Here is a 17,023-nt window from a genome sequence, read left to right on the forward strand (position 1 = left end):
CAGCGGCTGAACTTGCATCAGAATTTTTAACAAGTCTGTAATGGCTCCTGGTCTGCCTGTCATGTTGATAGCAAATTGCCTCACAGAACAAATCTTTACAAATATGTTAATTCTTTCTGAATTTGACCATTTATTGACAGCTAAGTTTGGTCTAAAGCACACTTGCACTGAGCGCTCTTATACATAGGAGAATAAATTCAAGCAGGGCTAATATCCACTATTACAGCTTTATGCTTTTGTCTCTGCGGGCTATTTATTGATCTGCCATCTGATGTCAATGAGCACTTAAGCATTTTAGCATTTTAGACCAGTTTAGACCTCTTTTCGTTTAATAAAATGACATTTTAAAGCAGAAGGCTGACTGATTTCAACCTTGCAAAATCAATCCATTTAGTTCTGTTTGGAAAAAGTGATGTAGTTGTCAGTACTAACCTCCATCCAGTGTAGTCACATGGACCAAGTCACTATTTATACTATGAGCCCCATTGAAAACTTGAAGATATAGTTGATATTTTGTATTTGGATACAAGTCACCAATTATGAAATGGTTCACATCTGCTTGAAATGTCAGAGACTTGTTAGACTTGGATGATTTCAAGACCAGAGTATAAAGTTCAACGTCCCCCTGCAAATCTTGCAAAGCTTGAAAAAAAGAATATTGTAATTATTAGTTTTAAAGTATAGTGGTTTTTATTGTTGAACTTAAAATGAGTAATAGGTAACAAATGCCAATGTGTGAATGTGTATGTTTATATGTATATATATATTATCTAATATTACTTTTTTCTCTAATTATTTATAGTAACCTCAGAATTTGAACATACATTTGTCTTTTATGATACTAAGCATTACAATTTTTGCAATCTTTTAAACTAAAAAATATCTGCATGTTACATTTACTGGGCTAGATTACAAGTTGGACTCTATTTATCAACTTGCAGGTGGATGGGGTTCGCTGTCATCAACCTGGTCCGCTCAGCCTCATGGCAAGCTTGTGCAATGACCCGCCCTGCTTATGTGCAGCCAATCGCGTGCAAACTGAGGCTGTCAATTATCCCCATTGGATCTGATCAGGATGATTGAAATCAACCACCTTTCAGTGGCCTTAAGCGGCTTGATAAATGGAGCCCAGGGTGCTTTATCTTGCACTAAGAATAATGCTTCAAGTAGAAGGTTAAAAATAAACTGTTGGGTTTCATGTCCCTTGAACACACACTCAGTGATTTAGCCCACTCTTTTTATACAACTATAATTTTTCATTTTTTTAAATGCATATAATTTTACAGAAAAAATAATTAGAGGCACTAAAATAAATTTCAAAAATGGAGGTCCAAATAATATGTTATTTTTATAAAATAAATGTGGACTATAAAAAGAAAAAATGTACAGTATAAAAAAAATTATCATTGCACACATATGCAACTTCTTAAAAAAAAATAAAACTTGTCAAATTCAATGGCAAAATTTGAGGTAGACCTCCAATTAATATTTATTCAAATACACGTACCTATGTTGAAATATATGATTGCTTTATATGATTGCTACACAGCAACCACTATTACAGTTGTTACACCATTGGGTTGCACTACCACTGTAAACACTCAACCTCATCTCTTCTACCAAGGACACAAATAACGATTAATCCCACAATATAAAGATTACTCCACTACAGTAACCCCTGTTTATATGGAGAAAGGAAGGAAGGAAGCAAGGTGGCATTTGTATTGACAAAGAAACCACAGAGGACAGCATGTAGGGCACCAATCTTAAAAGATGCACATAGCCACTTCGTTCATCCTCCAACCCTATTAAATTGGCTGCAAAGAATACAAACTCAGCCATGCTGTTATCCCTGCAGGCACTGTAAGACTTTGACACATTGTCAGGACCAGATTGTTCTTTGTGAGAATTAGCTGAGTATTTCAAATAAAAAGTAAAGTCACCTGTAGGTCAGAAGGTTTTGTCTATCTGGTGTGATATAGTTCATAGGAAAAAGACTAGGGCCCTGAGGGATCGAATATTAGTACACCTTAGGGGCATTGAACATGAGGAGAAGACATTAAGTATCGCCAGATATTTCAAACTCATTCACAAACAGATTACTTCGAGGTAATAGGTATTGACAGAGCCCATTTTAGAGTCATTGGAGGGAATCTGGGTAGAATTCTGCTTAAAAAAGACAGCAGATGGATTTTTAATTTGGGCATCCCGACTCACAAGGGATTGAATGAAGAGTTAATTTCAAGTCAATTCCTATGATCTGGTTATTTATCTACCAGTGGAGAGGGACGTGAATATGTTTCAGACATAATTAAGTGGAAGAAAATGGAACAGTAATATTAATAATTTCATTTATAAAAGGTGTACCATATGAGTGGTAAACACTTACGGCTAGATTTAGAGTTTTGTCGGTAACGACCCGCGTAGCTAACGCTGGCTTTTTTCTGGCCGCACCTTTAAAATAACTCTGGTATTGAGAGTCCACAGAATGGCTGCGTTAGGCTCCAAAAAAGGAGCGTACAGCATATTTAACGTCACTGCAACTCTCGATACCAGAGTTGCTTACGGAAGCGGCCAGCTTCAAAAATGTGTTCGTGCACGATTCCCCCATAGAAAACAATGGGGCAGTTTGAGCTTAAAAAAAACACCTGCAAAAAAGCCGCGTTCAGCTCCTAACGCAGCCCCATTGTTTGCTATGGGGAAACACTTCCTACGTCTGCACCTAACACTCTAACATGTACCCCGAGTCTAAACACCCCTAACCTTACACTTATTAACCCCTATTCTGCCGCCCCCGCTATCGCTGACACCTGCATATTATTATTAACCCCTAATCTGCCGCTTCGTAAACCGCCACTACTTACATTATCCCTATGTACCCCTAATCTGCTGTCCCTAACACCGCCGACCCCTATATTATATTTATTAACCCCTAATCTGCCCCCCTCAACGTCGCCTCCACCTGCCTACACTTATTAACCCCTAATCTGCCGACCGGACCGCATCGCTATTATAATAAAGTTATTAACCCCTAATCCGCCTCACTAACCCTATAATAAATAGTATTAACCCCTAATCTGCCCTCCCTAACATCGCCGACACCTACCTTCAAACATTAACCCCTAATCTGCCGACTGGAGCTCACCGCTATTCTAATAAATGTATTAACCCCTAAAGCTAAGTCTAACCCTAACACTAACACCCCCTAACTTAAATATAATTTAAATCTAACGAAATTAATTAACTCTTATTAAATAAATTATTCCTATTTAAAGCTAAATACTTACCTGTAAAATAAATCCTAATATAGCTACAATATAAATTATAATATAGCTATTTTAGGATTAATATTTATTTTACAGGTAACTTTGTATTTATTTTAACCAGGTACAATAGCTATTAAATAGTTAAGAACTATTTAATAGCTAAAATAGTTAAAACAATTACAAAATTACCAGTAAAATAAATCCTAACCTAAGTTACAATTAAACCTAACACTACACTATCAATAAATAAATTAAATAAAATACCTACAATTACCTACAAGTTACAAAAAATAAAAAAATATTTACAAACATCAGAAAAATATTACAACAATTTTAAACTAATTACACCTACTCTAAGCCCCCTTATAAAATAACAAAGACCCCCAAAATAAAAAAATGTCCTACCCTATTCTAAATTACAAAAGTTCAAAGCTCTTTTACCTTACCAGCCCTGAACAGGGCCCTTTGCGGGGCATGCCCCAAAGAATTCAGCTCTTTTGCCTGTAAAAAAAAAATACACTACCCCCCCCAACATTAAAACCCACCACCCACATACCCCTAATCTAACCCAAAACCCCCTTAAATAAACCTAACACTAAGCCCCTGAAGATCTTCATCCTATCCGGCTCCAAAGTCTTCATCCTATCCGGGAAGAAGAGTAGATCCGGACCGGCAACCATCATCTTCCAAGCGGCATCTTCTATCTTCATCCGATGAGGACCGGCTCCATCTTGAAGACCTCCACCGCGGACCCATCTTCTTCTGACGATGACTTCCTGACGAATGACGGTTCCTTTAAGGGACGTCATCCAAGATGGCGTCCCTCGAATTCCGATTGGCTGATAGGATTCTATCAGCCAATCGGAATTAAGGTAGGGAAATTCTGATTGACTGATGGAATCAGCCAATCAGAATCAAGTTCAATCTGATTGGCTGATTCAATCAGCCAATCAGATTGAGCTCGCATTCTATTGGCTGTTCCGATCAGCCAATAGAATGCAAGCTCAATCTGATTGGCTGATCGGATCAGCCAATCGGATTGAACTTGATTCTGATTGGCTGATTCCATCAGCCAATCAGAATTTTCCTACCTTAATTCCGATTGGCTGATAGAATCCTATCAGCCAATCGGAATTCAAGGGACGCCATCTTGGATGACGTCCCTTAAAGGAACCGTCATTCATCGGGAAGTCGTCGTCGGAAGAAGATGGGTCCGCGGTGGAGGTCTTCAAGATGGAGCCGGTCCTCATCGGATGAAGATAGAAGATGCCGCTTGGAAGATGATGGTTGCCGGTCCGGATCTACTCTTCTTCCCGGATAGGATGAAGACTTTGGAGCCTCTTCTGGACTTCTTCAGCCGTCGGATGATGGATGTCTAGCCCCCGCTTGGGCTTAGATGAAGATTTTGGAGCCAGGATGCATCAGTGATACCCGGTGAGGTGAAGACAAGGTAGGAAGATCTTCAGGGGCTTAGTGTTAGGTTTATTTAAGGGGGGGTTTGGGTTAGATTAGGGGTATGTGGGATGTGGGTTGTAATGTTGGGGGGGGGTAGTGTATGTTTTTTTTACAGGCAAAAGAGCTGAATTCTTTGGGGCATGCCCCGCAAAGGGCCCTGTTCAGGGCTGGTAAGGTAAAAGAGCTTTGAACTTTTGTAATTTAGAATAAGGTAGGGCATTTTTTTATTTTGGGGGTCTTTGTTATTTTATTAGGGGGCTTAGAGTATGTGTAATTAGTTTAAAATTGTTGTAATATTTTTCTGATGTTTGTAAATATATTTTTATTTTTTGTAACTTAGTTCTTTTTTATTTTTTGTACTTTAGTTAGTTTATTTCATTGTAGTTATTTGTAGGTATTGTATTTAATTAATTTATTGATAGTGTAGTGTTAGGTTTAATTGTAGGTAATTGTAGGTATTTTATTTAATTTATTTATTGATCGTGTAGTGTTAGGTTTAATTGTAACTTAGGATAGGATTTATTTTACAGGTAATTTTGAAATTATTTTAACTATTTTAGTTATTAAATAGTTATTAACTATTTAATAGCTATTGTACCTGGTTAAAATAAATACAAAGTTACCTGTAAAATAAATATAAATCCTAAAATAGCTATAATATAATTTTGATTTATATTGTAGCTATATTAGGGTTTATTTTACAGGTAAGTATTTAGTTTTAAATAGGAATAATTTATTTAATAAGAGTTAATTTATTTTGTTAGATTTAAATTATATTTAACTTAGGGGGGTGTTAGTGTTAGGGTTAGACTTAGCTTTAGGGGTTAATACATTTATTAGAATAGCGGCGAGATTCGGTCGGCAGATTAGGGGTTAATAATTGAAGTTAGGTGTCGGCGATGTTAGGGAGGGCAGATTAGGGGTTAATAAATATAATATAGGAGTCGGCGGTGTTAGGGGCAGCAGATTAGGGGTACATAGCTATAATGTAGGTGGCGGCTCTTTGCGGTTGGCAGATTAGGGGTTAATTATTGTAGGTAGGTGGCGGCGACGTTGTGGGGGGCAGGTTAGGGGTTAATAAATATAATATAGGGGTCGGCAATGTTAGGGCAGCAGATTAGGGGTACATAGCGATAATGTAGCTGGCGGCGGCGTGTGGATGGCAGATTAGGGGTTAATAAGTGTAGCTAGCTGGCGGCGACGTTGTGGGGGGCAGATTAGGGGTTAATAAATATAATATAGGGGTCTGCGGTGTTAGGGGCAGCAGATTAGGGGTACATAAGGATAACGTAGGTGGCGGTCGGCAGATTAGGGGTTAAAAAAATGTAATCGAGTGTCGGCAATGTGGGGGGGCCTTGGTTTAGGGGTACATAGGTAGTTTATGGGTGTTAGTGTACTTTAGGGCACAGTAGTTAAGAGCTTTATTAACCGGCGTTAGCCCAGAAAGCTCTTAACTACTGACTTTTTTCTGCGGCTGGAGTTTTGTCGTTAGAATTCTAACGCTCACTTCAGCCACGACTCTAAATACCGGAGTTAGAAAGATCCCATTGAAAAGATAGGATACGCAATTGACGTAAGGGGATCTGCGGTATGGAAAAGTTGCGGCTGAAAAGTGAGCGTTAGACCCTTTTTTGACTCACTCCAAATACCGGAGGTAGCCTAAAACCAGCGTTAGGAGCCTCTAACGCTGGTTTTCACGGCTACCGCCAAACTCCAAATCTAGGCCTTAAAGTTTAATAGGAATATTTAGCTCTGACCCTCTAAAAGTCTAAGTTCCTAATAATGTGAACACCGTTTAAATAACTAAAAAAATAAAAGTACAAATAATAAGTTAATCACTGTAAACTTGGGTGTGAAATGATACAGAATAATGTTGTTACAAATTATGTTTCCAATATGGTGTACAAGTGAATCTTTTTCAAATGTGTATCCAGGGAAAAAAATGCAACGCCTCATGCACCCAATATTTCTCCATGACAGGAGGACAAATATTCAAGGGCTTGATTTCCAGAGGAAGATTTTGAGGAACCCTTTTTAAGAATGGCTAGTTATTATCAAGCCCAGAAGAAGCCTTAACAGGTAAAACATACATAGGCAGTTTCACTAAGAACCTGACGATTCATTGGATGTTATTGTGGTAGTATTCTGTAATAATATTGTGACCCCTCTATTTATTATTGTTCATATTCACATTATTTAAGTAGATATATAATCAGTGAATAAATACTTTAGTTTAAAGGCAAGAATGCTAAAATGAAGTCTAAGGAAGGACAGAAGGAAGGACAGAAAGAAGGAAGTCTCTGTGTGTTTTCTAAGAAAGGAAAGAAAGAAGGAAAGAAAAAAAAAGAAAAAAGGAAGGAAGGAAAGAAAGAAAGAGAGAAAATAAAATATAATAATGTTAACTTTATTTTTTGGCTTACAAAATAAAGTAATAATTACTTACTGGGCTTGGTCCATTCAACCTCTATAGCAGTGTGATTAATAGCCAGTGCAGTAGCATTGCTTCCTCTTATGGGATATCCAGCCATTGTTGTTACCACCACATCAGCACTAATTGAATATCCTACCATGTTATGCACTATCAGTCTGTATTCATATGAAGTATACCTTTAAAAAGAAATATATATATATAGTTAAGGTGTTTTTAAAACTCATCGAAGCAAGGATCTGAAATATTAAAATTGTAACAGAAACTCTAATGTTGAAAGTGACTTGTGACGGACACAACTGGGCTAAATTTTAATTTTGGATTTCAATTTTGCCTTATCATACATGGGGCAAGATTACAAGTGGAAAGTAAACATGTAACATGCGCAGGATAGTATGCATATTACAAGTTGAAAGAAAAAATAAGCTTGCGATTGAAACCCGAAGGGCACTAACTGTAGGACTAATGATATATCGTGACCATGTTAAAGGGACAGTCAAATCAAAATTAAACTTTCATGATTTAGATAGGGCATACAATTTTAAACAACTTTCTCTTGGTATTCTTTGTTGAAAGTTCATATGCTAATTTGTAAGCTGTTTAAAGTTGCCTCTTACCTCATTGCTGTTGACAGTTTGTTGACAGTTAGACACTGCTAGTTCATGTGTGCCATATAGATTATCATTGTGCTTACTCCTGTGGAGGTATTTGTGAGTCAGCACTGATTGGCTAAAATCCATGTCTGTCAAAAGCACTGAGATAATGGGCAGTCTGCAGAGGCTTACAAACAATCATAGAGGTAAAAAGTATATTAATATAACAGCGTTGGTTATGCAAAACTGTGGAATGGGTAATAAAAGGGACTGTCCATTTAACTTCTTCTCCCCATAGACATCCCTTTAGCGAAGACTGTCCCTTTAACTTCTTCTCCCTGTTGAGTATACTGTCCCTTTAAATTCTTCTCTCCATTGACTTCAATGGAGAGCGCAACTTAACTAAAATTTTTACAAAATACACACATGCTACACTCACCCTTTAACTATGACATAGAACCCTATAACTTATTATATTATAGGGTACTATATTATATTAACAACAAGAAAAGCACCTATAAGTAGCATACTACACTTTAGAGTGGAGTGAGCCATACTGTATATTTATTCTACATATTATTTATATAAAGATCAGACGATAACCGCATTCCAGATATTTTAAAAAATATATTCCTTTATTCAAATTCAGTTAAAATCCACGGCACACATTATAAAACATAAAAGATCAGTGGGAAATCCGTCAGTCTGACGCGTTTCGGCTATCTAGCCTTACTCATAGACTTAATCTGACTAGCACCTGTGGAGCTTAAATACGCTCCCTCACATTCTCATTGGTTACCACTTTTCCCACTGAAAACAGATGTATGGAGACTTAAAGGGACAGAAGGTCAGAACTGTCAGTCACATGATAAAAGGCAAGCACACTTAATTTCAGTGCCATCAACACTTGATTAGCTATATTGTGTCTTTTCTTCTTATAATATTGTATGCATCACGTAAGACCCACGATAATCTTATTTAGTGCTACTTGTCTATTGTACCATCAATAGAGTTAAACTAATGCTTTATACAAGCATAGATATAAGATAGTTATTCTCATCTTTTATTTAAGAAAAGGTTCAGACTACACCTCCATATTTAACTTCTGCTAGAGATCAATATTGAGTATATGGAGAGACATCATATAACTTTTGTTGGAGTTGAGTATAGAAAGAGGATTTAAGTGACAGGTATATTTATCATAATTCCTTAAACTAGTTACTATGTATAACCCATCCTATTATATATCTACTCCCAGAAGTTAATAATATCCCCATCTATATTTAGGCCATTTGGTTTACGCGTCCTTAGCGTAAAAATCCAATAGGCCTCCTTTCTAAACAGGGCATGTACCCTATTACCACCTCTTGGTTTTTTCATTATTAGATCAATGATCATCCAGGTGAATGTACTTGTGTCTCCCCCATGGTCAAATATGAAATGTTTAGAGACTCCTGTTGTAGCTCTGTTCTTCTCTATATCATATAGATGTTCCTTGATCCTAACCCTTGTCTCTCTGGAGGTGCATCCTATATACTGTTTCTCACAGGCTGTACATGTAACCATATATATAGCATGGTCTGATCTACAATTTGTACAAAAGCCACAGTTAAAGACCTTCTGGGTACTAGAAGATTGAAAGACCTTACTTGTCTGTGTTAGGTCGCATGCCACACAGCTACGTGTGCCACACTTGTAGTGGCCTTTACATGTGAGCCAGCTACTACCCTTCTTAGGTTTTTTCAGAACACTGGGGGACACCATATTACCAATGGTAACATTCCTTTTAGATACAAACTGGCATCCCTCTTCTACCACTCTCTTTAAAACTTTATCAGCTTTCAAAATTGATAAGTTTTTTCTGATAATATTACAGATACTATTGTACTGTTTGGTGTAGGTAGTCACGAAAGTGACTCCTCCAGTTTGATTCTCATGATTTAAGCCTTTCTCCTTTCTCCTATTTTTTGTTTTCTGTATTTTAGGTTTGAGTAGTTCTTCTCTAGGTATAACCCTAACGTCATTATAGGCTCTCATGATGCTATTTTCTGGATAGCCTCTTGCTCTAAGTTTATTAATCAAGGTTCTACTCTCCTTAAGAAAGGCAACGTCATCAGAGCAATTACGTCTAATCCTTATCATTTCCCCTTTGGACACCCCATAATGCATGTGCTTGGGGTGGCAGCTCTTCGCATGCAAAAGGGAATTTGCGGATATCGGTTTGGTATATAGTGAGGTGGATATGTATCCCCTGTTAGGATCTCCTTCAAGTGTTAGATCTAGATAGTCAATCCTATTCTCTTCAAAGTGAATTCTAGACCCACTTGGTTGTTGTTGAGGTAGGCTATGAACTGTTCACTCTCCGCTTTAGACCCCACCCATACAAACAGGAGATCGTCGATATAGCGTTTGTACCCCACAAGTGACTCCCTGTAAGGATTTCCATCTGCATAGACGTGGGACAGCTCCCACCAACCCATAAATAGGTTGGCGTATGCTGGGGCAAATTTGGCCCCCATAGCCGTCCCACGTCTCTGCAGATAGAATATGCCTTCAAACTCAAAATAGTTGTGGGTCAACAGAAAGTGAACAGTTCTAACAATAAATTCTTTAAGAGAATCCTCATAATCACTAAGGAGATCCATCATTTCTCTGATAGCCAATAAACCAAATTCATGTGGTATGGAGGAGTACAGGCTCACCACATCAATGGTGAGCCAATTATACTCCTCCCTCCAGGTAATCTCTTTCAGTGAGTTAAGTAAATGTTTGGTATCCCTCAAGTATGAGGGTAACTTGCAAACAAGTGGCTGTAGTAACGATTCTATCCAGTTAGACAGGTTCTCAAAAAGAGAACCTATCCCTGAAACAATAGGTCTACCCTTAACATGGGTGATGGACTTGTGGACCTTCGGTAAGTGGTGGAAAATAGGTGTCACCGGTTCATGAATATATAGGTATTCGAAGGTCGACAAGTCCATCACCCCTTGTTCAAGGCCATCATCAAGTAAATCTTTCAATAGTTCTTGAAAGTGTTTGGTAGGGTTAGTGTGAAGTGTCTTGTAAACATTTACATCTTCTAATTGTCTGTGAGCTTCTTCTATGTATGTACTCTTGTCCATTACTACAATAGTACCCCCCTTGTCTGAGCTCTTGATGACTATATTGTCTCTTTCTTTCAATTTCCTCAGACCCTCTTTTTCTTTGTTAGTTAAGTTGGACCTACAATTTTTAGTTTCATTTTTTAGTTTAATTAGATCTTCCTCTACTCTTTTATGGAAGAGTTCTAAAATCAAGCCCCTTGACTGTGTAGGGTAAAATTTCGACTTGCGTCTGAAACCATTATGTATCCGTTTCATATTGGTAGGGGGACAACTTTCTCTTTCTAGATGGTAAAGGGAAAGGAAATCAGAAGCATCTTTTATTTGGAAGAAATCATTCATTACAGAAGATTCCTCTGCAGTACTTAAATGTGTTTCGGTTTCCACCCCTTCATCACTTGAAAAATGTTTTTTCAGTGTTAATGTCCGTACGAACCTATTGACATCTACTAGGGTATCAAACACATTGAAGTCTGCAGAGGGAACAAAATTTAAACCCAATTTCAGAGATGCCATCTCTTCCTCACTAAGCACTATACTTGATATATTTATTATCTTCATATCTTGTACTTGTTTTGTGTTCCTCTCCTCAGAGTGTACTGCTCTCTCTGTGATTGTGGTTCCTTGTATTTTCCTCTTCCTCTTCCCCCTCTTCCTCTTCCTCCCCCCTGGCCTCTGGCCCCCACCTCTTGAAAAACCTGTACCTCAGTGTTTTCAATAGTCTGGTGTGTGCAAGGCTGTATATCTAGAACTCTAGTATATTTGTTATTATGTTTGCCATTACTCCCTGATTTGAGAATACCTGTAGAAACTACAATATTCGAAGCCATTGGTGGTTCTATATTTCCTGTTGATAATGTATTCGTGAGACCCTCATTAGATTGTATAAAGGCTTCCTCATCAGAGGATGCACCACTTGACATATAGTCCACAAAGTCTCTGATTTCATTATCTTCATTGGACTCTTCAGTGTCTGAGAATGTCACTTGTTTTTTGTTTCCTTGTCCAGGTATCTGACTCTTATTTGTTGGTGTATTCCCTCTATTCAATTTCTTCTGTTTCTTTTGTCTCCTAAAGGTCTGTGTGTTCCACTGGTACACCTTATTATTATTGTAGTCATCTGTATCACGTAGAAACTTGTTGTATTTTAGCCTGTCAATATCCTCTGTTAATATATTGTTCCATTCTAAAATAAACCATTCCTCAGAGACTTGAAAGGACGGTCTTTTACGTAATCTGAGGCCCCTAGGTACCATATTTAAGTCCATATACTTCTCTAGAGATCTCTTATCCCACCAGATTTGGTACTCCCTAATGAGAGCTCGTTCCATATTCATAAAGATGTCTGACATATCTTTTGTCTGATTTTCGGGATTGAAAGTATTCTCTAGAGTCGGTCTGCTTTTCTCAAAGTCATCCATACTTATCAGTGAATAGAATTTACTGTTACATGTGGCCGTGTCACTCTCCATTTCTCTGTCTCAGTAAATGCTCTATAGACAGGAGATGTTTACTCACTTAGAAAGGTACATAAAATAGCACATAGGTATCTCAATGCTATTGTGAGGTTCTATTATATGGGTTGCCACTATATCGCTATATAATTAGCTTATGTTGTATTAGTGTTCATATATGTAGAATAAACAGTTGCCGAGTCACAGTAATTAGAATTACAAAGAACATTTTCTTCTAAGTGAAGAACATTGGAATGTAAAATATTTACAGTGAAAACCCTAATTCATATCATCATTCAACACAAATTATTTTTTTTCTCCCAGGTATTGTCAGGTATTTGAGTGGAGAAGGCTCCAAAGTATATATACATATAAAAAGAAAATGGGTCAGCCCTCGGGGCCGAATTATCAAGCTCCAAATTGAGCTTGATACCCCTGTTTCCGCGCGAGCCTTCAGGCTTGCCGGAAACAGTAGTTATGAAGCAGTGGTCTAAGGCTGCGGTCTTCAATCCGCACAATCCTATACGATTGGGCTGATTGACATCCCCTGCTAGAGGCCGATTGGCCGCGAATCTGCAGGGGGCAGCATTGCACAAGCATTTCACCAGAACTGCTTGTGCAATAATAAATGCTGACAGAGATGTGCAGCGGACATGATACGCTACATCGTATCATGTCCGTCCACACTTTAGTAAATCGGCCCCCTTGTCTCTACCAGTATATATTTTTATGATATTTTGGAAATAAATAGTTTTGCCTTTTATCCATCTGGTAGTACCCATTTTCTTTTTATTGTTACTACAATCATGGAGGAGCTTGATTTCACTACCGGAAAGATTCAGTGACCTCGGCAGCGAGAGTGAGACTGGTAATTGATTGATGGCAGAGAGAAGTGCAATTTACATCAGCATCATACAGACGGCTCTGGGGAGAGGTTGTTACTAGGGTGGAAGAAGCAGGGGAGGATCTGTAGAAATAGCGATTTTATCGCAGTCCCTGGAGTAACCATAAAGGTATGGGGATGTCCTCAGATCAACACAGATCCTCAGATCAACACATCAGTGATCCTGGTCTTTACTTGGCTTGTGACTGTGCTTACTGTATACATTTTTAAAGTCTGTGCCTTTGTATGCCGCTTCAGCCACTTTCAGCTTACTGCAGCTGCTGCTATATGTGTGTGCTTTAAGCAATGTAATAGAGGAAGCCTGTTTTGCGTTTTTCTATATATACATATGTATATATGTATATCCATGTGTATATATGTGTTTATATACACATACATACACATATTTAGACATGTATGTTTATGTATATATACATTATAGTCCTTTCCATTCAAACACCTTGTTCTATTCCACATACCTTTTAATCCTTATAACTTGTTTCTATTAATATTTCTATGAATAATTGTATTAGATAATGTATATATGAGTGTAACACTTTATTTAAATGTATTTATGTTGTGTTTGGTTCAACTAGCCCTAACCCTTTACACAAGGACTTCAGTCTCGCTAACCATCGAGTATAAATTTAGATTGTGCTCATGCAGTCACGTTTACTTCAACTTAAAAGATAGTGCATCCACTTGTAATCTAGACCATAGTTTGATTATTGGTTGTTTTTATAAGCCAAGAATACATTTTCTAATAATAGAGCCAAACACTTAAATACTCTTTTTCCTGTTATCAGACAAGTAGCAAAAAAACGTTATTGGATTTGTTAATCCATTTACTAATAACTTATGTGTATGATCACTACAATAAAAATGACAAAGTGTTTGTGCGTGTCAGTGCATGCGTAGCTGGTATGTTATTTTAAAACTGGTATAGTACAATAAATACTTTCAGCTGTGTGTATTTATATTTTTTTTATTTTTTTTTATTTTTTCAGAAATTGCTTTTATTATCATATGTAACATATAACATATTGTGCTTGCATATTTTGCACATCATAACAGAAAGATAAATTATACAATGCAAAACTAAAAATAAAAGTAATAAATTTAAACAGTAAAGTCTGTGGTCCATTTTTGTTTTCCTGAAAACTTTGTATGAATTATTATTAGGCATAAAAGGACACCAAATAGATATAAACTAAGAATAGTTGACTTTTACATTTAAAACTTCTACATCTCTCCTAAATCAGTGACTCCTCTGATATGGTCTGTGTTGGTATACTACTAGTTTGGTTTTTGCTATTTAGCTTGTACACCAGGGTTGATATGGGGCCTGACAGTTGGGATGGTGTTGGCTTGCTCTCTATGTTTTGCTTCTGTGTACATTATCCAAGGTTCCCATATTTCTATGAATGTGTCTTTAGTTGCCATTAAATCCGCTACTGAACTAGACATTTTGTATAAATACTCTATTTTTTGTTGTATTATGTAAAACCCTGGTGCTTCATTTTTCGAGTATCTAGCAAGGCATAATCTCCTGGCTGTACATAATTGAGCAATTAGTTTATTTTGTTTTGGCAGGAATCTCATTGGGAGGTGTAACAAAGCATGTTCCGGTAATAATGTTACTTCCCTGTCATATATGTCTTGCAATAATTTGTTTGTTTTTTGCCATAGGTGTTGTATTTTTTCACAATGCCACCACATATGCATATAGGTGCCAATCTCTCAGCATCCTCTGAAACATAAATTGCTATTTTGGTTTCCAATCTTATGTAGTCTAGTGGGGTATAAATACCATCTATAGGCTGATTTTAGGTAATTTTCCTGTAGTACGGAGTTAATCGTGAACTTTATACCCTGTCTGAGTGTCTGAATCCAGTCTGTAATTGTCCATTCCTTTCCTAAATCCGCTTCCCATGTGTCCATTGTTGATGTTTTGTTCGTGCTATTATTTATGTTGAATATTAGGTATAATTTAGTTATAGAACCTTTTGGCCTGGTTTTAGAAAGACATATGGATTCAAATGGGGTGATAACGCGTGCGGTTGATGTACCCATAATTTCATGTACTCTGGAGCGTAACTGGAAGTAGTGGTACCACGTATGTGTATCTAGAGGGTCTAGTTCATTGTATTGGCTGTGTGTCAGGAATGTCCCATTAATGAGGGTATCTGCTATCCTGTACAGTCCTCTGTTAGCCCATTTATCCTGTACTATCTTGTCTATGGAGGAGTTGAGATCAATTAGAGGGGTTAATTTATCCCAGATATATAATGTGTGTGTAATGGTTATGAACCGCTTCCCCTGCTGGGGCCTGCTTTGTTTTGTGGACCATAGAAGTTTGGCTATATTATTAACTCCTATTATGTTAGCTTCTAATTGCACCCATTGTATGTTTTTATCTCTTGTACACCATAGAGCTGTTTGTGCCATTCTGGCGGCGTTGTAATATGATATCAGATGGGGTATACCCATTCCTCCCCCTTCTCTATGTCTGGTCATAATATGTTTATTAATTCTCGCTTTTTTATTTTGCCAAATAAAAGAGAGAATATCTTTTTGTAAAGTATGTAATTCCCTTATTGGGATCGATATAGGCAAAGATCTGAACAGGTAAAGAAGTTTTGGTAGGGTTGTCATTTTAGACACTATAATCCTTCCCAGGAATGATATTTTGTATTTCGTCCAATTGGACATGAGCTGTCGTATTTGTGTGAATAGGGGTTTGTAATTATATTTAAAAAGTGCATAGACATCAGTCGTGATGTGAATTCCTAAGTATTTTATAGTTTTGCTTGCCCATTTAAAGGAGAAATTTGCCTCTAACAATTTTTTAGTATGCGATGGTAGATGGATTCCCATGGCTTCACATTTATCTTCATTTATTTTATATCCTGACACCGCTCCAAACTGTTGCAGGATATTATATAAGGGTGGTAAGGAAAGTAAGGTAAGGGTTAAAATGACATCATCTGCAAATAATGCAAGTTTATATATTGTGTTAGTTACTTTAATTCCTGAGATATCTGTACATTCCCTAATTTTAAGTGCTAGGGGTTCTATGCACAAGGCGAACAACAGTGGGGAAAGGGGGCAACCTTGTCTTGTTCCATTTCGGATTGGTATTGATTTGTAGTTATATCCTGCTAGTCTAATATATGCTTCAGGGGTTGAGTATAGTAATGAGATAGAGTTTAAGAATTTTCCTTGTATTCCTACTTTAGTCAATAAGGCGGTCATGTAGCTCCAGTTTACTCTATTGAATGCCTTCTCTGCTCCTCTCGTTGGATGCAGAGAAGGCACTCCATGGACTGTAGCATAGTTAATCAAATTGATGACTTTATGGGTATTGTCTGGCGCTTCCCTGGATTTAATGAAACCGACTTGATCTGAGTGTATCAATTTAGTTAGGGGGTCATTTAGTCTATTTGCCAGTATTTTCGTGAACAGTTTTATGTCTAAGGGAGATGGGCCTATAATTTTGGCATAGCTGCTTATTTTTCCCCGGTTTAGGGATAACTGATATTCTGGCCAGGAGCATTTCTTTCGGAATTTCACTTCCTTTCATTATAGAATTAAAGATAGTGACTAATTGTGGGGCTAATATATTTTTGAAGGTTTTATAGAATATTCCGGAATAACCATCTGGTCCTGGAGCTTTGTTTAGCTTGAGATCTTTTATGGCAAACAAAACCTCTGTTACTGAGATGGGGTTGTTTAGCATTGTAACGTGAGATTGAGACAATTGAGGCATTGTACTGTCTGCTAGGAACTTATTTAGTGTTTCAGCCGCTTCTTGATTGACTTTGGGAGTTGGGAGTTTATAGA

At 37.3% G+C, this 17,023-nt stretch overlaps 1 protein-coding gene across 1 annotated transcript in view; it reads right to left on the reverse strand.

Annotated features, from left to right (window-relative positions):
* Positions 1 to 17,023, reverse strand: part of USH2A (usherin) — a 2,188,359-nt gene that overhangs the window by 849,239 nt on the left and 1,322,097 nt on the right. Inside the window, exons 43-44 of the mRNA XM_053712759.1 lie at positions 7,165 to 7,328; positions 433 to 642 (exon numbers count right to left, since the gene is read on the reverse strand). Coding sequence (XP_053568734.1) covers positions 433 to 642; positions 7,165 to 7,328 — 374 coding nt within the window. The remainder of the gene's footprint in view (positions 1 to 432; positions 643 to 7,164; positions 7,329 to 17,023) is intronic.

Source organism: Bombina bombina, chromosome 4, assembly GCF_027579735.1.
Source record: "Bombina bombina isolate aBomBom1 chromosome 4, aBomBom1.pri, whole genome shotgun sequence".
NCBI classification, from domain to species: Eukaryota; Metazoa; Chordata; class Amphibia; order Anura; family Bombinatoridae; genus Bombina; species Bombina bombina.